Consider the following 20,357-nt stretch of genomic DNA (forward strand, 5'->3'; position numbering starts at 1 on the left):
TATGAATGTGCCATGCTGTATATGCCCACGTATGTCTCTTATCCATCTTGAGTTAGTTTGGGTACATGGCGTGAGATATAATTCAAGTCTGCTTTTTTCTGCGTGTGGATATTCAGTTTCCAGGGCTGCTTGTTGAAGTAACCGTCCCTTCTCAGCTGAGGTGCCTGTGACCCTCTGTTGAATATCAGTGGTCCTAGATGTGTGTGAGTCTCCTTCTGTGCTCTCTGCGTTCCATTGGTCTGTTTGCCTATTTTTATGCCAATTGTCCAAGCTGTCTTTATTGCTGTGGCTTTATAACAGTTCTTTTTTTTAATGTTTATTTTTGAGAGAGATAGAGACAGGACACAAGCAGGGGAGGGGCAGAGAGACAGGTTAGACACATAATCCAAAGCAGGCTCCAGACTCCAAGCTGTCAGCACAGAGCCCAATGCTGGGCTCAAACACATGAAGTTGGACGCTTAACCGACTGAGCCACCCAGGCGCCCCTTTATAATGATTCTTGAATCAGGTAGTGTAAATCTCCCAGCTTTGTTCCTTCATATTCTTTTGGTCATCTAGATCTTTTGCACTCCCTCATGAATTTTAGAACCAACTTACCAACTTCCACCAAAAAAACCTATGGCGTTTTGTTTGGGATTCCACTGAATCCATAGATCAGTTTGAGAGAATTAATATCTTGACAATATTGAGTCTTTCAGTCCATGAACATGGTATATCTTCTCATTTATTTAGAACTGCTTTTGTTTCTTTCAGTTGTGTTTTGTAGTTTTTGGTTTACGTATCTTGCACATCTCTTGTCATACTTATTTCTGATAGTTTTATGTTATTGTAAATGATATCTTTATTCTAATTTCTGTTTGTTAAATGATAGTATACAGAAATAAAAGTGATTTTTGTATACCAAACTTGACTTTGCTAAAATCACTTATTAGTTCCATTAACTTTTTCATACATATCTTAGGATTTTCTACATATACAATCATGTTATCTGTAAATAAAAAGAGTATTCTTTCTTTCCAGTCTGCGTGCCTTTTACTTTAATCTGTGCCTAATTGCTTTGGCTAGAGCCTCTAGTTCAGTACTGAATAGGAGGGCTGAGAGCAGATATCCTTGTCCATCCTGATCTTAGGGGGAAAGCAGTCAGTCTGTTAGGAATAACGTTGGTGGTAGATCTTTTGAAGCTGTTCATATCAGTTAGGGGAAGTTTCCTTTGTGAAAATAGAGGAAACCTCTTGAAAATGGAGTCAGGAAGTACCAAAGGGGTACTGTCACACATTTATCACTCCTTGAAGCCTGCATCACCAGCAGGACGAAGGAAGATAAGAATTATCTTGTGAGGGAGGACATTTTTCCGATAGGAATTTAATCTCCTTTTAAGAAAAGGAAGGAAGATCCCTCCCTGCCCCGGCAACAACACACTAACCACCACTTCCTGCCAATCAGGAGATGTCACAACCTCGAACTCTTGTTCTCCTCCAATAAACTCCTGTTCAACACAACCCTCCCCAAGTTCCTCCTGCAACCTAATAAAAGCTGACCTTCCCTTTGTCTCTTCGGACTTGCATGTGGCTCACTGTAGTTTGCCGTGTTCCAAATTGCAATTCCTCTGCGCTTCCTGAATAAACTCATTTTGCCAGTAAAATAACTGGCTATTTTTAAGGTTGATACCTTCTATTTCTAGTTTGCTGAGCGTTTTTATCAGGAAGCATTTTGGATGTTGTCAAATAAATGTCTTTTCTTCACCCATTGAGAACCTTTTTTTAAAATTGGTATGTTTATATGGAAGATTATATTAACAGATTTTCAAGTGTTAAGTGTTAAGTTAACCTTATGCCCTTGGAATAAATCCCACTTGACTATGATGTATCACCATTTTTGTATGCTGTTGAATTATTTAATAGAGATAGAGCTGCTGAGGTTATTTTTTTTTTCCTTGACCGAATGTTGGTACTTCATCTCTCTCGAGGAATTGTCTGTTTCATCTGAATTAATTGATCAGCATAAAGCTACTCATAATGCTCCCTAGTTATCTTTTCAATACAGAGTATGAAGTGATGTCAATCCATTCCTGATACGGGTAGTTTGCATCAGCTTTCTTTTCTTTTACTCATCAGTCAGTCAGGAGAGAAGTTTATCAATTTTATTGACATTTTCAAAGAACCCATTTTTAGTTGCATTGATTTCTTTTTTTTTTTCTTTTTTCTTTCCCAATTGACATCCATTCTGATCTTTTGCTTACATCGGGTTTAATTTTCTCTTCAATTTTTTTTGTTTGTTTGTTTCTTACAGTGAAAGTTGAGCTCACTGGTTTGAGACTTTTCTTCTTCTCTAGTACAGGCATTTTAGTGCTATAAATTTTCCTCCAAGTCCTGCTTTAGCTACATCTCAGGATTTTGTAATGAAATTCACTAAGTTTGAAACACTTTCTAATTTACCTTTTGATTCCTTTTTTGACTCATGGACTTAGAAGTGTTTTATTTTGTTTCCAGATATTTGGGGATTTTCTGAAGATCTTCTGGTTTTGATTATTCATTTAAATCCATCATCAGAGAGCACACTCTGTATCCTTTGGGTCCTTTTAAATTTGTTGAGGTTCATTTATGGCCCAAAAGTGGGCTGTGTTAATAATCGTTATATGTGTATTTAAATGTGTTCTATGGTTGCTTAGTGGAATGTTCTAGAAGTGTCGATGAGGTCAAGTCTGCTGATAGTGTGAATCTAGTATTTTACATTATTGCTGATTTTCTATTTGTTTTATTAATTACTGAGAGAGGGGTGTTGATGTCTCTGTGACTGTAGATTTGTCTGCTTTCCTTCAGTTCTACCAGTTTTTGCTTCCTGCATTTGAAGTCGTATATTCAGATTAATATGTATTTATTATTAATTGACCCTTTATCATTATGAAATAACCCTCTTCACCCCGAGATTTTTTGCCTTGACCTCGGTTTTGTCTGGCACCAGCACAGTCACCATGGCCTCCTTGCGATTAGGTCAGCACAGGGGTCTGCTTCCATTGTCCCGCTTCCTTTGGGGTTTCTATAGCACCAAAGTGTCTTTCTCACTACATTCGTTAACTACAAAGGGAAAAATAATGGTTTTACGGTAGAGAAGCCTGGCAGAAGCCACCCTACCTATGTGACCAAGGTTAACATCATCGGTAATAAGACAAGCCGGCGTCACTCAGCCCTTGATGTGATGGACCCAGAAACACACAACATCGCTTCTGTGACGTTCTTGCCAAAAATGCATAATCTCACTGCACTGGTGAGAACACTTCAGACACACCCAAACTGAAAGACATGTTACAAGGTGACTGGTCTGTGAACTTCATAAAAGACAGGAGGAAAAGACTGGGTCACTGTCACAGACCAGAGCAGACCACAGAGTAAGAAGAGCTAACTGCCATGCGGGTCCTGGGTCGGACAGGGACGTGGGGGAGGGCAGAACAGAATCAGGCCACAGCGTTTCCCGGAGGTGGTGTCCTGGCTGTGAGAACCCACACTCGGCGCTCGGGCTCTAGCCTGTCTTCCTCTGCTCTGCTCCCTTCTCCTCTCCCCCTGCCTCTGTTGGCAGTGAGTGTTATGACTGCGTCTTCCATCCTGAGGTGACCCCAGCTGTAACTCTCTGCCACGTTACTTCAGTGGCTGCTCAGGGTGTCACGTCCAGCTGTCGCTGCTTACCACGGTGGTCCCTCGGGCCACGTTTGGCCACGTCACGTGCAGTGGGTGCTGCGTGGCTGACATGGCATATATGTCCTCATATGTAGGATCCCCACAACACAGGATTATTTCTGCTTTGAGCAGCCAGCTCTCTTTTAAAGAGATTAAAATCTTTAAAGATTAAAGAGGCTTGAAGCTGACAGCATGTTAGCATATGGCAAATCAAAGAGAGGCTGGAAGGGAGCCCCAAGTTAAGGAATATCTTAATGTTTAAATTAAGCAAATTAAACGGGGTTACTACCAAAAAGTACAGTGCCGATGCAGGGGGATCCACAGACACTAAGCAGAGTGGGAGAGTCCAGATGCTGTGAACTCAAGCTGTGTGGTTCTGCTTAGGGAACGTTCTAGTAGGGATGGGGCGGGGCGGGGGGGGGGGGGGGCTCCTGGGCTGCATGATCTGGATCTGGAGCTCAGTGCTGATTGTTACCATAAGTAAAAACACATCGGGCTGCTCATAGTTAAGATTTGCCCAGATGACGAAGCATATTCTGCCTCGATAACAGAAAATAGTAACGTGCCACCCAGGTTTGCGCTTCAGGGATGGTCACAGGTGTCAGTGGTTCCGCATCAGTGGACAGACGGATGGATGGATTCAAGGCGCTCGTGTAAGGCCGTGTGGTGAGCGGTCTTCCTGCTCGCAGGCTGCCCTTACAGGAGGCTCTGGCTGCCGGCCAGGCCCGGGCCACAGAGCCCTGAGAGAGTCTGGCTCTCCGTCCACTCCAGACCACCAGCCTGTGCTCTCAAAACACCAGAAACCTTCTAATGCTATGCTGGCCACGTGGACCGCCCTCTGTAGCTGCCCTTCCGACTGTAATTGGGCTCAGGGCTGATTAGCTCACCCATTTATCCACCCAGAGTCCAGGCTTCCTGTCCCCAGGGATGCCAGGCAGCTGCGCCAGCCGGCTAATTGCTTCCCCATCAGGAAGGTGGTTTTGCTGGGCGAGTCTGAGAGCATCTCTCCGGGGACCAGCACGGAAGGGCCGAGCTCGCGGCAGCCTCGGGAGCCAGGACGAAACCAGGCCAAGGAGTGAAACAGCTCGGTGAGGCCGGAGTGCCGCTCTGCTGTCACGACCCCCTTGCTGGCCCAGGCTCAGCCTTCTCCGCCCCGGCCTCCACGCCGCCCCAGGGGGCCCCAGCTCCTGCCCTGGCCCAGCCAGGGGACGCCCAGACAGAACCCCAGCTGGCTCACAGGAGGGGCTGCGGCCGCACCAAGGGAGAGGGCTGCGGGCTGCTGGTGGGGGACCCGAACAGGCAGGGCCAGGGGGCCAGCGGCCCTCCGAGAGCCCAGCCGGTGGATGGATTGCCACATTTTGTCTGCTTTGTCTGGACTGTCTTTTCCAAGAACCGATTTTTTAATGTATTCATCACACCATTGCTTTATTTTTTCCTCCTCCGTAAACCCTGACTTCATTGGCCCCTGCATTTATGTTGTAGCCATTTCTTGAGTTTCTTAAGTTATAACCCTAGGTAATTCACTCTCAGTCTTCCAAGTGCAGCTAAGGTTAGAAACCTTCCCTACGAGACTCTCCAGCCACAGCCGGCAGGTTGGGACACGAACATCCTTGCTGTCTCGCGTTGGTCTGCTCACGACTAACGGTGCGGGTCTCAGGCGGGGAGGAGGGTGTGGAAGGGCACGTCCCCGCAGGGCGTGGTGGCCCCATTGGGTTCCCTGGCCAATGCCCAGCTCCGGGTCCTCACCGGCCCCTCCCCGAGCAGGTGGGGGTGGCCCAGAGACCGAGCGCTGTGCAGAGTCGCAGGGACAGCGCCTGCTCTCCCGAGAGGCACGGCCGTTCCCCACTGGTGCTCCCACCCAGGAAACAGGCAGCTTCAGAGTGAGGACAGAAGCCCCCCAGGGAGAACGGAGACCAGAGGGACACATCATCCGGCGGTGCCCTGCCCTGGACGCCACCTCCTTGCCCTCCGAGCTGGTCAGGGGGCCGGTCACTCAACATCCCAAGCACAGGCTCCTGGAACCACTGGACGTACTTTCTGTCCCTTCTGCTGTATGTTTTTGTTCTGATGTGACTGTTCTAAGAGTGTGGAGCATGTGGCCCCGTCCTGGAGCCGCCTTGGCAAAGTTGCTGAGATCTGCTCGGTGGTGTATATAGAGCACGCCTGGTTTTTGTGAATGTCCTGTGTGTGTCCGAGAACCGTGTGTCTCCTCTGGGCCTCTTGCTGCTGCTATTGGGGTGGGGGGTACAGAGCCATATACACACACATATATAAGCAGTGTATGCTTATGTATGTGGCACGTGTGTATGCATGCTAAAAATTGTTTTTAACGATTTATTTATTTTTGAGACAGAGAGACACAGAGCACGAGCAGGGGAGAGGCAGAGAGACAGGGAGACCCAGAATCCGAAGCAGGCTCCGGGCTCCGAGCTGTCAGCCCAGAGCCCGACACGGGGCTCGAACCCACAAGCTGTAGGATCACGACCTGAGCTGAAGTCGGACGCTCAACCGACTAAACCACCCAGGCGCCCCTGTATGCATGTTACACTTAAGTTATTATACAGACATAAATATATATTTATTATGTATGTAAATACGTTGTACATCATTTATATAATTTATGTGTCGACAAACTTACGTATAAGTTGTACATAATGTATATATGCTTAATATATACATTATATATATAAATACACAACATGTATGAATGTATATGTGCACACACACACCACACAGAGTGACTTCGGTCTTCATTGTGTTATTCACATTCTGCCCTATTTTCCTCTTCCTCTTTGATTTCTTGATTCCTGAGGAAGTATCTCAAATATTACTGTGAATTTGCCAATTTCCCCTTGAATTTCTATCAAGGTTGCTTTACATATTTAAAAAGCGAGGGTGTTGGGTGGGTAATGGCTCCTGACAGCGATGCCTTCTCCGTAGATGGATGCCTTTCTCTAACCCAGGACCCGTGTGTGCTCCTTCCAGAAGGCCCAGACCGGGGTTGGCGGTCGGCTTAGCGCTGTCTCCCCAACCATTCTCTCTGAGAGCGTTTGCCCAGATGGCTTCTCCACTCTGCCAGCTCTTCTGAGTCTCTCTGTCTCAGGTGATACAGAAAAATACATAGAAAACAATAGAAATGAGTAGGGTTATTATTTTTTTTTAACAGTCCGAGTCCTTTATTTCCAAGCTGCTCCATGCCTCCCAGAAAATGCAGTAGATACGTTCTGCTCAGAATCCTTTCCTGAGCTACCCACCCCTTGCGGAAGAAGCCCTCCCTGCCCGTCTCTACCACCGTCACAGCGTGGCCCGGCCTCTCAACTTGAAGGTGTCTCTTGCATACTTTATGCACCATCAGACTGACCATGCTCCCTTTTCTCCGACCCGAGTGTCTCCCGGTTGATCTGTTTCGCTGTGAATGAAAAAAATTAATTAAGGTGGTTTGATAAGGCATCACCCTATTTATTTCTTGTTCTTCAGCCTCCGTCTCTTGGCGATCTGCCCCTGGCCCCCTTCAAGCGGCTGCCCACGAGTCTGACGTACTCTGCAGCTCCTGCTTAGTCTTCTTAGCGTCCTGACCCTTCCGAGCAGTGTGCCGACGTCCCTGCTGGAGGACACGCGGAGGAACAAGACCCCGGGCGCTTTGGCCCGAGGTTTCTCACCCTCTCTGTTTAGGGGCGTTCTCACAACGTGCTGGCGGACGGCCTCTTCCTTCGAGAGACTGATAAAGCTCGCGGGTCCCACTAGATCGGAGTCCGTGGGTCAGTGAGGCCGGCAATATCCTTCTCCCCTGTCCCACAAGGACCAAGTGGAGAGCACTGAGATTGGCATCCGCGACGCACCCCGAGCAGAGTCGCGCTTTCTCCCCCCATCCTCCCGGGTCGGTAGCAGGAATCCCCCTGCTCAGCGGCAGGCGGACGCGGCCGTGGGTCAAGACACCCCCCTTCACGGGAAGCCTTGTCTGTCACGGCCACCTGTGACCCAGACCACGTCACCCCTCCTTTCTCCCCCAAGTCCATCCAGCGTCTGCGGCCATTCGTTTCTCAAAAAAAGGTACGAGGTTTCCGTTCAAAGAGTTTCCGGCAGCCCACCGTGTCCGAGGCGCCACAAAAAAGAACGAGTCGGGTTGTTTTTTATCCCAGTATGAAAACCCGATTCACACGTGTCCTAATCACTGAGGCGTTTTGAGTGTCTCCTCTCGTTCTATTGCACAGCGACCATCCTCCGCTGGTTCCTGTTTTTCCCCGATTTTGTCGTTCCACCTGACCCCGCCGGGGGTTCACAGTGATTCGTGTGTGTCTGCCCCGCCAGCGGCCGCTCGCCCCCCAACAGCCCAGCTTGCTGCCCGCGTCCGGGAGCCGCCGCCGTCCACGCGGCAGTGTGGCCGGCCAGCCCGCCCCCGTCGTCCTAGGCAAGAGGACACCCATGCGCTGGGATCGCCCTCCACCGCCAGCTGCCAGTGACCCCATCGGGGGCTTTAGTGCTGAGCGCTTGTTAAATTTTCTTTTTACGCTGTGCCTGAACAGGTCTAAGACGCAGCCATACATCTAAATGGTCTCTTTGCTTACACAGAGCTTGGGCTGTGCACCTGTGCACGTGTGTGTGTGTGTGTGTGTGTGTGTGTGTGTTATTGTGTCCGCCCCACCCCCAAATTCATATGCTGGAGCCCTATCTCCCCTTGTGGCTGTATTTGGAGGTGGGGCCTCTAATATAGTAAATGAGGCCTTAAGAGTAGAGCCCTGACGTCATAGGATTAGAGTCCTTCTGAGAGGAGACACCGGAGCACTGGCTCCCTCTCCGTGCACACACTTGAGGACAGGCACTCGGCACACGGCGAGAGACAGCCGTCCCCAAGCCAGCAGGGGAGCTCTCACCAGAGACGGGTGCTGGCCCCTGGGTCTCAGACCTCCAGCCTCCAGGACTGGAAACAAGTCCATTGTTTAAGCTGCCCTGTCTGTGGAATTTTGTTACAGCAGCCCAGCTGAGTCTGCAGTTCGCTTTTCTGGAATCCGTCTTAGAGAAGTTCTTTTAAAGGGCAACCCTCTTGCACTGCTGGTGGGAATGCAAACTGGTGCAGCCGCTCTGGAAAACAGTGCGGAGGTTCCTCAAAATATTAAAGATAGAACGACCCTACGACCCAGCAATAGCACTGCTAGGAATTGACCCAAGGGATACAGGAGTGCTGAGGCACAGGGGCACATGTACCCCAATGTTTACTGCAGCTCTTTCAACAATAGCCAAATTACGGAAAGAGCCCAAATCTCCATGGTCTGCCAAATGGATAAAGATGTGGTTTATGCATACAATGGAATACTACTTGGCAACGAGGAAGAATGAAATCCTGCCGTTTGCAAGAATGTGGACGGAACTGGAAGGTATTATGCTGAGTGAAATAAGTCAGCCGGAGAAGGACAGATACCATATGTTTTCACTCATATGTGGAACTTGAGAAACTTCACAGAAGACCATGGGGGAGGGGAAGGTAAACATAGCTTCAAACAGAGAGGGCGGCAAACCGTAAGAGACTCAAATACGGAGAACAAACTGACGGTTTGAGCTGGGAGGAGGGGCAAATGGGTGACGGGCACCGAGGAGGGCACTTGCTGGGCTGAGCACTGGGTGTGGTATGTAAGTGATGAACCACAGAAATCTACCCCTGAAGCCAAGAGCACACTGCATGCACCGTATGTTAGCTAACGTGGCAATAAATTATATTCATAAATAAATAAGTAAACAATAAAATAAAAACAAAGAAGATCCTTCAGAAAGGATGCACGAGCGACACATTTTCTGAGTCTTTCCATTCTAAAATGTTTTTATTCGGTGCTGCCAGTCGGATGCTAGTTGGGAGTCTAGATAAAAAAACCAAGGCCCCCCCACACCTGGGCGTGGGCAGCCACGGACAGGGCGTGGCCTTGCCAAGTCCCAGCCTGGGCACCAGGGGCCATGCTGGAGGCGGGTCCAGGAGAATGAAAAACGGGGGGCCGGTGGGGGTGGACCGGTCTGGGCCCGAGGAGCCTGCAGAGTGTCCAAGGGGAGGAACCCGGAGGGAGATGGCCACAGGAGACGCCCTCGGGCCACAGGCAGCTGGGCCGCGGGCCGGAAGAGGTCTCAGTGGCCCAGACACAGCCCCCTGACCACTGCCCATGTCTGTAACTTTGTAGGGAACACAGAGAGGCTGGCCGGGCTGGTACGGGCAACAGATTTAATGTTGGGTTTTACGATATCCTGGCCCTGATGACTGCTGGCGGTTTATGCTGATGGCTTGAGAGTCATGGACACTGAGCAGAGCGGCCCCCCCACCATCTAGGCCCACCGCCTGCCCCACCCTGGGCTCACAGGGAGTGCTGTGCGTGGAGAGCCCCTGCCCGGATCCCCAGGACAGCACAGAGGCAGACACACTTTGACCCCCAGAGAAGGCGTGTGCTCGCCTGGGTCTTGACCCTCAAAGGGGCTCAGCCCTGAGAGGCCAGGGCCGTGAACTGAGGCTCCCACGGGGCCCCACCCCAGGGCAGGTGAGGGTCCGAGTGAAGTCACGGTGGGTGCCACCTCTGGGGTGTGGGCTCCAGGACAAGGCCACAGTCCCAACTGTGCAGGAAATGCGGGCCTTGGGCCAATGCACATCTGGTGGTGGGCGAGCTGCTCACGACGTGACCAGGAGGGAGTCACTTGGGCTGAGGGCTGAGGCCGCCAGGGGCAGCCATGGCTGGCGGGATCCCAGGAGCCACGCCGGCCGTGAGGAATGGCCGTGTGACCAGAGCCGGCCCGTGCCCTGCCTCGGCTCTCCTCCCAGGGCGCCCTGACGCCCTCCAATTCACAGGCTCGTCTGCTCAGTGACTCGAGGTGGCTGTGAGAAGCAGCAGATTCCCAGACCACACCGCGAGGTGTCCCAGCAGCAGCCCCTTGCCCATCCGAGGCCCAGGGCGGCCCGTGCCTTGGGTGGCCGGCCTCGGCCTGAGTCCCTGGCAGCCGAGCTTCCAAGGGGGCTGTGGGTAGACCAGCCTCACCCGCCCCGGGCATCGGGGCCCGGCCAGAGTCCACGGGTCAGTAGAAAGCCCCATACAGAGTGGCCACCTTCTGGAGGATGGTCTTGTGGTTGGCATACAGCGGGATGCGCCTGTCCACGACCTGCCATCGGACGGACATCCCGGGGTCACAGGCATGCAGGTGCTGCAAGGGCAAACGTAGGTCCTGACTCCCTCCTGAGCTGGCCCCGCCTCTGCCCCATACCCCAGAGCTGCGGCTGGGCTCAGAAGGGCCCGGTGGCCGGGGGGGGGGGGGGGGTGTGACACGCGCCCCCGGTCTCTGCCTAGGGCTGCCTCCCTGTATTCTTCTGTCAAAGGGGAGAAAGAACAGCTACTTCAGGCATGACGGGAAATTCCCGCCAAGCTCTGAAAGTCCTTGACGAGAAAAGAGCAGGTGGCCTTCATCTCAGGTGTTCTGTCCTTTAAATCCAGTCTGGATTAGGGACAGTGGGACTGATATAAATGTGGAGACATTATCCCCATGAAGGCGTGGGAACCAGCCTCCCCCAGGGAGTCCCGTCCGAGGGTCCCCATCCAGCCACCTGCTGGTGCCCTCTCGCCTCTCCCAGTGCCTCTCGGAGCCCTCTGCTCTCTGCAGCCCCCGCTCTCTGGTCGTGGCCAGCTCCGGCCCCCCGGGAGGCCAGGCAGACCCCTCCTGGAGGCCCCAAGTGACCCTCAGAGCTCACTCGCCTGCATCTCCCCCCCCCCGCCCCGACAACCGGGAGCCTGCGGCCCAGGCCCATACAGAGTTCAGCCTCTTCAGGTCCATGTCGCTCTGGTCTGAGAAGTGGATGCTGATGGCTACGGTCTCAATCCAGGCGTTGTCCGTGTTCCTCGGGTCGTCCATGTACCCTCTGTATACCTGGGAGGCAGCGCAGGGGTGAGCCGGTCCGCCCCGGCTTCCTCCCCGAGGGAGGGGCCCCATGCATGTCCTGCGCTCCGTCCCGGCCCAGGGACACTGAGCACAGCCGTCCACTGCTCCCGGGGCCCCGCCGGGCTCTCTCCCTGCCCCGTGCCGCCTGCTCACCAACGCCACCTCCCGCGTGCCCGACCCACCGCGGGGTCCGCGCCTCCCTCAGCTCCCTCCTGGTCTCTGGCTTGGCATCCACACCCGCCTCGACTGTCCTCGGGAGGATGAAAACGGGATGGCGGATGTCACAAACACTGTACTAAGTGAAAGAAGCCAGACGCCAAAGCCGGCGTGCGTCCTGTATGATTCCACTCACAGCCAGTGTCCTGAACAGGCCGGGACGCAGAACAGAACGCAGGTCAGTGGGTGCCAGGGAATGGTGGGGGGAAAGGCAATGACTGCTCATGGGGGATGGAATGTTCTGGAACAGGTGGGAGGTGATGGTGGCACAACATGGCCAATGCCCTAAATGCCACTGACCTGTTCACTCTAAAATGGTTAATTTTATGTTCTGTTTCACCTCCATAAATAAACTACTTAATTCTTTTCTACAAAGAGACGGTGCTATTCCCTGGGGCACTGCACAGGACAGCCCTTATGAAATGACCAGGTTCACAGGTCAACACCCTAAATATCAGCGATCGCCTGTTTCATCCTAAGATAGGAGAGACACAGGACCAGTACCAACTCTGGGTCCACCGAGAGGACGTTCAAGAAATCATGACACACATCATTATGCGACCATGGAAAAGAGGCGGCAAATATGTAAATATGAGCATTGCAAATTCAGTGAAGAAGCAAGTTACAGAGAAGCGTGTGCTGTGTGGCCCCATTTTTATTAAGAGTGTATGGGCGTTCGAGCTCAGAGAGAAAACTGGCAACAGAGCCCGCGGCAGGCGTGTAAAGAAGTAAACAAAGTCTGGAGCGGGGCTCCTGTGGGTGAGTGTGAAGGTGCGTGTGTTACACCAAACGTGTAACGTACCGCTTTCGTAACTAAGAAAAGACAGTGGAGAATACAGGCCCCCCGCCCCCACCCCCGTCCAGGCCTTGGGGAGCCGGGCTCTGGCCCAATGCCCCCTCTGGCCTGGGAGACTCAGACACCGCGGTCCCCGTGCACCCACGTGCTCCAGGGCAAGAGTGTGTGTGGCAGAGGAGGCGGCCTGCCCCCCCGACCTGGAGAGAAGAAGGTCAGGGAGGGAAGGCAGGTGCCCAGGGACCAGAGCCAGGGCCACGCCTCCTGGTCCCAGCTCCTTCCTGGGGCGGGAGCAGGGTCCCCAGTGTCCCATCCGGCTCACCCTGCAGCCCTCCCCACCAGCACACCGTAGGGGGCCGGGGCACACAGATGGGACCGCAGCAGAGAGGCCACCTTACCTCTGTGCCCTGCGTCAGCAAGTTCTGGAAGGAAGACCAGAACTCTCTACGGAGGACCTGCTTCAGCTTCCGGGGCAGTATCTCTCCTGGTTCCCGGGAGCCCTGGGCAGAGAGGAGGCAGGGGCAGGTCTGAAGGCTGTTCGGAGACCCACCTCCACTGGCCATCTGCCCAGAGTGGGCAGCAGGCCAGCCCCCTGGAGCCACAGGCAGATGACTGTCGGGCCGCTTGGCTGTGTCAGGGCTGGAGTGACATTGTCCAGAGTGCACTGCCCACGTCAGCCTGTGCGGAGCAGGGGTGCGTCAGACCAGCGGCACAATGTTTGGGGAGTACGTGTGGGCGCCCATAAAGCAACACGCGCCCTGCCCTCCAGCGCCCTGGCCACCAGCAGAAGGGCACGTTTTAACTATTTGCTTGCATTCCCCTACATGCCGTCTCTCACCTCTGCTCCCCCAGGCTGAGCTCCCAGCCCCTCCCGATGCCACCCACCCCGGGGACATGGGCCCTGCACCTGCACTGCCCGGCCTCCACCCCTCCGAGAGACCCTGTTTGTTATTAACGTCTCTCGAGGTCCACATCACATCCATCCGCTTTGTCCCCTGAGACGCCTGTGCCCCCCAAAAGCTGCAGTGGTGGGGGGACACTGCTTGGAAGATGCCACCAGCGACTGGGCCAGTGTCCCACCCGGAGAGGCCAAAGTGCCCACGAGGAAGGCTGAATCGTGCTAGAGACTCTCCCAGGGGAGAGGGGCCGGCCCGACACCTGGTTCAGAGTGGTGCTCCTTCAGCTGGGGGGCACAGGGGATCGTGGCTGCAGGGCTGGAGCTGCCCAGAATCCTTGTTGCAGCCTGGGAACCCAGTGGAACCACCGCCCCACACATGCTCACCAACAGGCCGCCCCCAGGAGAGCGGCCACTGGGCCACGGTGGGTGCCGAGTTGGGGTAAATCACGACTTCCCAGAAGCAGGCCCAGAGGAGAGGCTCCCAAATGGGGCTGCAGCCCAGATGCTGTGCACCGACCCAGAGCCTGTCAGGGAACGTGGTCCTCTTGCCAGGACCCCCAGAACACGGGTGGGAGTCGGGGCAGGCAGACTGATCTGGGAGTAACACCTGGGGGGCCCAGCCCAGGGCCTTCTGCAGCCCAGTTATGTTGATTCCCACGAGGCCCCGGATGCATTCTGGCCTTCAGCCCTGCAACCAGTTTCCACTCCAGAGCTGAGGGGCCATATGCCCCCTCCTCCCAGCCCTGGCCCCTGTCCTGTCCTTAGGGTCAGCTCAGGGCCACACACCAAGAGGCAGGTGCCTGCCTGAGACACCTGCATGGGGAGCCATATTTGCCTCCAAGGCCATGAGCTCCTTGAGGACACACAGCCTAGCCCCTGACGCAGCCGCAGTGCTGAGCCTGGTGCTCGGGACACAGTGCTCACACCAGAGAGTATCTGAACCCGTTTTCACTACAGCAAAATGAGTAGACAGCAGGAAGAATCCCTCCTAAAAAGCCAAGTATTGGTTTGTCCTTCAGCACCAGGGACAGAGTCCAGAACTGCCCAGGGCGGGGACTGTAGGAGCAGGTGTTCCCTCGTTGGGTGGGATGGATGGAGGGACAGACGCTCTGGACAGACAGCTTGCATGGCTTACCCCTGGCAAGGCCCAGTGTTCTGAGAGAGAGTGCTTTACGACCAGCACTTCGAGCATTTTCTTTATGCTTTTCCTGCAGATGGCTCCATCCTGGTTCCGCCTCCACCTGTAAAAGGGGCAGCTCACAGGGACTCTGCGGTCAGCCCCCACCCCCCTGCGGAGGACACGGGCCGGACGGGGGCAACCCTGTCTCCTTTCCCAACATGGCTCCAGGGGAAGAACGGAGACAGGGACCATTAGGATGTCTTTCCTGCTTCCACACCACTAGAGGGACTGGAGTGGACGGGCCTTTGAGGAGAATATTTTTTTATCACGAGCCTCAAAGAAGCACACGGCCTGGCCCCACCTGCTCCTCTCCTTACTCTGGAAATGCTGGGCGGGATTATGTGTATTTTCATCTCGTCTGTGGTCCTGGGCCCTGGCCATGGCTTTGCCCTCCTCCCAGAGGCCCGCTAACCGAGGGGGGCCCACAAGGAAGCAAGGGCAGCTTCCAGGGGTGGGGACAGGCCTGGGCTTTTCCCAGGGGACAGGGACACCCCTGCCCTGCATCTCGGGTGCACTTACACTTATCCAGGCCCCACCATGAGCCTGGCACCATGTGCCACGTGCGATCTGTCCCCTCAGCTCTGAGCACATGGGGAGGGGCCCGTGGGTGCCTCAGTGGCACACTCACCGGGTGATCACAGGCTGTAGCGTGTGGTTGGGTCCAAAGCAACCGAGGCTTCCACGTCCACGCAGTCCTGTGCGGCCCATGGGGTTCCTGGGGAGGACGGGTCTGCTTAGATTGTTGCCTGCATCCGGTGGGACCAGGTGGGGCCGTGGGCGGGGGCCACTCACGGGGCAGTGTGCCAACTCTACCTGGACCTGCCCTGGCCCAGGGCTCTCAGACCCCAGGCCGCTCTCCTCGGCGGGAGGCAGGGAAGGAGCCAGTGTGTGGAGGCTGGGATAGGATCCCCTCCACCAGCCTGGCCGAATCTGCCTCCCCACCCAGGACTGTCCACCTAGGGACAAATCTTGTCCTTTAGGGACTCCAAGAGATGAGGCAAGAGATTCAGGTCACCTTGGAGTTGGTTGGAAAAGAAAGAGATCTCCTTGGGAGCAGAAGTCCAGCACAGGTGTTAATGTGGCCGTCCCGACCCCTAGAGACCGTGTGACCAGCCCATTGCGCCGCACGACACGCGTCTGCATCCCAAGGCCTCACACATGCAGGGGCAGGGCCTGTGGGTCCCTCTGTGACTCTCCAGCCTGCTCTCTCCCACGGCACCACCTGTGTCCACCCCATCGCACGCGGCCTCCTGCCACCTCGACTGGGACCAGGGACTCCGCGTTCACACCCCGCCGTCTCCCGACACCTCCTTATACCACCTCTGGCTCCGGGCACAGACACCCACTCCTGTTTCAGGACATTCCCGAGAGGCCGCCCCACCCGCCCCCTCTCTCAAGCCACCTCTGGCCCCGTCTGTGGTCCCTCCCCTAATTCTCATGGTGCCTTCCTCTTCCTCCGGCCCCTGGTGCTGCACCCTGGGCAGAGGAGGTTCCTTTATCCCCAGGACCCCAGGCTGACACCCAGAGGTGCTCACCAAGTGACTGCTGGGTGTGACGCCACCGTCACTCAACATCTTGACATTGGATGTACTCAGTGTACAATGGGACACGGTGCCCGTCCCCACAGAGAACAGAAGTAGGAAACACCACCGTCCCCTGACGCCACCCCGCTGGCCCCTCAACTCCTCCCTCTCAGGGCAAGCCTGCTCTTTGTCAGAATCTGTGGAGATGGCGGGAAGTCACCAAGGGCACTCAGGGACGAGGGCCAAGCCCCAAGGCCAGCCGGGGTAAGTGCGCCTCCCCAGCTCCACACCAGTGTCCTGGGAGACGCAGAGATGGGTCTCATCGAGCAAGGCAGCGTTTTACATCAGCATCTCTTTTCTTCTGCATTTTGTTCACTTCCATCAGAAAGATGGCTAGTTTGCCAGGACAGGACGGCTGACCCCAGAAGCAAGCCCCACAAAGGCCCGGCTGACGCGGGATGGCGGGCGGCCGCACTCACAGAGGGAGCCCGTCCTGAACCACGTAGACCCCGTGGAAGCTCCGCCGGTCTATGGGTCCGTCCACGGCGTTGTAGCTGATCCCAGACAGAGGCTCCAGGGCGCTGGGAAAAGCGGAGAGGCCACGTCCCCGTAAGAGAGGGCAGTGACCAGGACTGTCAGAGAGCCCCGTGTCTCTGGCAGGTGCCCCCAGCCAGGTGCCTCACCCAGAATGTCCCAGCCCTTGGGGAGGACAGGGCACCCTGCCCAGGCAGGAGGCAGGCCCTCACCCTGAGCTCCTTCTGGCCGTCACCCCGGAGCGCCTGCTGGTCCCCCACCCTCCCTCCTGCCCAGGGCCAAGGATGTGCACACTCACTTTCCCACGGGGTCCACCAAGCCCCTGTCCTTCCTGTCGTCTGTGTAAAAGGGCGGGTCGTAGATGAGAAACGCCGTCTGCACAAAGACGCCGGTCCTGCCCTCAGACTGGCACCCCCGACCACGGCTAGGGCCCCCGCAGCCCTCAGACTGGCACCCCTGACCACGGCTAGGGCCCTGCGGCCAGGATGACCGACAGCAGCACCTCTTCCTCAAAGCGCTCATGCCATGGACCCCGAGACAGACCCCAAAGTGCACAGGGCAGCTCTGAGCTCAGGCAGGCTGAGCGTACCACCCCCAGGGACCCAGCCGAGGGGGCTGGAGACGGCACTGGTGGTCCAGGGGAGCCCCCAGGATGGGGCAGGGGTCTAGGCTGGACTCCAGAGGGACTCCAGCTGGCAGAGACTGGGGAGAAGGAATGGGGGCAACAGCCTGGAATGTTCTAGAAAGGCCAGAGGGAAAGCCCGTGGGGGCGGGGAGGGCACACAGATGCTGTTGCCCTTCCTCTTCCTCCCTCCTCGATGCTATCCCTCACCTGCACTCACGAAAGGGGCAGCGACCAGTCCTTGGGGATGCTGGGGTCTGGGATGAGTGAGGCCACTGGAGGTAACGGGGCAGTCACCTCCCTGTAGGGTCAGCAGCCCACTGGGCGCCCAGCTCCACTACCTCTAGCTGTGTGGTCCTGGTGACTCAGTTTCCCCCTCTGCCCAGCACGTCCCTGTGGGACTGCACAGGCTTGTCCACCCAGCGCCTGGCCGTGTCCAGAACACGGGGCACCTCTGGCCCGGTGGGAGAGCGCCAGGACCCGCACTCACCTCCCAGGGCACCTTCTCGTTGGGCACGGGGAAACGGGTGACGTGGGAGTTGGGGTACAGGAGGTGCCGGGCGTTCACGTGGTGGGTGTCGCCCACGTCCTCCTCCTCCTGTCTGCCGTCCGGCTCGAGGTCCTGCCCCTCTGAGGCCTTCTGGGGTGCTGGGAACAGCCACAGGGAGCCGTGGGCAAAGCCAGGCCCCGGCTCAGGCACCTGGCCCACAGGACAGGGGCGTCCTCGATGGTTCTTTCCCCAGAACTGGGCCACCTCCGCCTCCCCGAGACCAGACTGAACACCACCAGCCCCGAAGGGGAGCTCCCCACTACGGCCCTGGGGGGGCAGAGATCTGGGGTCGGGCAGTGTCCCCCCAGCCAGCACCTGCCTCCTTGTGTGGCTGCCCCAGAGTTCTCGGTAATTAGCTGGACTCACAGCCCTTACAGAAGCCCATCCGGCTAGGGAGGGCACATGTGCCCCCTCCGGGGTCAGCACCGCCCCAGGAGGACCAGTCTTGCCCATTTCTTGGCTGGCTGCAAACTTAGAAATATGGACTTTGGGGGGGCACCTGGGTGGCTCAGTCAGTTGAGTGTCTGACTTCGGCTCAGGTCACGATCTCACAGTTCGTGGGATCAAGCCCCACGTTAGGCTCTGTGCTGACGGTGCGGAAGCTGCTTTGGGATTCTCTGTCCCTCTCTCTGGCCCCCCCACCCCGCTCACCCCTTTCCTCTCTCTCTCTCTTTCTCTCTCAAAAATAAATAAACATTAAAAAAAAGACACACGGACTATAGTTTCTGCCACCCGGTCTGGGTCTTGGCCGCATCCTGGAGCGGCCCCTCCTGTATAGCATGATGCGCAGGCCCCCTCTCAAAGCCCCCCATCAGGTCCAGTCAGGGGCTCGGTTGTGCAGGGTCCCTGCTTCTGTGGGGCAGTCTACCCTCCCCCAGGCCCATGGGACCCAGGAGCAGCTCAGTCGGCCTACCCCCAGCCCCCGCCAGAATCCAGCCTGCTGCGTCTCCTCCCCACAGACCCCCAGACTCAAGCAGGTACCAGCTGCTGGCAGGGCCGCACACTCACCCGGAGCGGGGATGCCCTCCTCTGAGCCGAAGCCACCGTCCCTCAGGGCCTTCATGACCCAGTGCAGCGCTCTGGACATCTGGGCCACCTGGAAGGCACATCCCAAACAAGATTTGGTCCACGCCTGCCTCCGTACGGCACACCCAGCCCTCCACTGAACCGGCGAGGGCACTATGGGAAGGCTGCAGTGACCCACAGGCATCAGAGCCTGCCCTGCTTCCCTCGGTGTCACGGGCAGTGCCCACCCGTGAGACGCAATGGCCACTGGGACTGGACACGGCAGAGGCCGCTGAACCATCCTGAAGCCACAGTAAGACAAACCAGAGCCGCAGGAAGGTGGTGCGTGACCGCCCACCAAGGCTCCCCATGGCTCTTGCTCCTCCCAGAGAAAAGAAACTCCTGGAAGTCAAACATGTTCAACTACGGGAGATGGTGGGAGCCAGGGGACCAACGGGGCCAGGAGAACTCAGTTCAGCAGCAGCTGTACCCGTTTGGGAGGGCGTCAGCAAGGCAGGGACCCACAGGGGAGAAGGCAGTCGGGGCAGACCCCCGTGTACAGCGGTCCCAGGGCAGGGGCTGGCTCACGGTGGGCACCCCACCATCACAGGGCCGAGTGGCTTGCCCCACCTGACACAGCAGAGCTGGGAAGAGACAAGATTCCTGTGACAGCGTGTGGGGCTCAGGTGTTGCCTGCTGGGAGGCTGCTATGGGCAGCAGGGGTGCTCATAAGAAAGCCCCCAGCAAGAGGGGCACAGAGGGGCAGGGACCCAACCTCCTCCCAGTCCACCCCTCTTATTCTGAAGGCCCGAGGCCTCCCTGACCACCAGCCCCTGCATCTGCCTTGATTGCTGCACTTACTAAACCATACTGTGACAGTGGACATTTATGTCTGTGCCCCCCAGACTGCAAATCTCTGAGGGGGAGGCAATGCCTGTTTGCCTTGATGTTCCCCAGGCCAGCCCTGGATGTGGCATGGACGAGGGGCACAGGAAACATGAAATGACAGATGGATGGGTGGATGAATGGATGAAGAGAGGGAGGGAGGGAGGGGGAAGGAGGGAAGGGAGGAAGGAAGGAAAGAAGGAAGGAAGGAAGGAAGGAAGGAAGGAAAGATGGATGGGAGGAGGGAGGAGAGAAGAAAGGAAGGAAAGATGGGTGGATGGAAGGATGATGGATGGGCGGATGGACGGATGGGTGAACAGATGTTCAAGCACCTGAGCCCAGCTGGCCTGCAAGGTGATTAACTCTCAGATGTGAGGCTGCTCAGGGCTGCCTGTCTCAGGTCCAGGACTTGGAGCCCAGCAGGCGTGGCCCGACTAGTGGGGGGACCATCAGTGGGCATTGATGGGGGATGAGTGGGGCGGAGGCTGTTCATCGACTGCCTGCTGCCTGTTGGCAACGTCCTCTGAGCTCCCCCTCGTGCAGAAGCATCAGAACCTTGACCCAACGTTCCAACCGTCTGGGGC

The 20,357-nt window shown here is 56.0% G+C and overlaps 1 protein-coding gene and 1 non-coding gene across 10 annotated transcripts in view; both read right to left on the bottom strand.

The window, feature by feature from the left end:
* Positions 1-9,463: 9,463 nt before the first annotated feature.
* Positions 9,464-20,357, bottom strand: part of TRPM2 (transient receptor potential cation channel subfamily M member 2) — a 58,378-nt gene continuing 47,484 nt past the window's right edge. For 7 of the 9 annotated variants that reach the window (XM_042903262.1, XM_042903259.1, XM_042903260.1 and 4 more), the window contains 9 exons: positions 18,892-18,979; positions 17,824-17,981; positions 17,010-17,086; positions 16,657-16,758; positions 15,283-15,369; positions 14,610-14,715; positions 12,975-13,076; positions 11,439-11,555; positions 9,464-10,838 (listed from right to left, as the gene is read on the bottom strand). In XM_042903262.1, coding sequence (XP_042759196.1) covers positions 10,713-10,838; positions 11,439-11,555; positions 12,975-13,076; positions 14,610-14,715; positions 15,283-15,369; positions 16,657-16,758; positions 17,010-17,086; positions 17,824-17,981; positions 18,892-18,979 — 963 coding nt within the window. In that variant the 3' untranslated portion in view covers positions 9,464-10,712. Of the gene's footprint in view, positions 10,839-11,438; positions 11,556-12,974; positions 13,077-14,609; positions 14,716-15,282; positions 15,370-16,656; positions 16,759-17,009; positions 17,087-17,823; positions 18,034-18,891; positions 18,980-20,357 lie in introns of those variants that run through there. The other 2 variants (XM_042903265.1, XM_042903266.1) reach the window with 2 other exon arrangements.
* Positions 14,580-14,656, bottom strand: LOC122199040. The gene has a single exon (XR_006193310.1). It is a non-coding gene; the product is annotated as a Z6 small nucleolar RNA (small nucleolar RNA).

This window comes from Panthera leo, chromosome C2, assembly GCF_018350215.1.
Source record: "Panthera leo isolate Ple1 chromosome C2, P.leo_Ple1_pat1.1, whole genome shotgun sequence".
Taxonomy (NCBI): Eukaryota; Metazoa; Chordata; class Mammalia; order Carnivora; family Felidae; genus Panthera; species Panthera leo.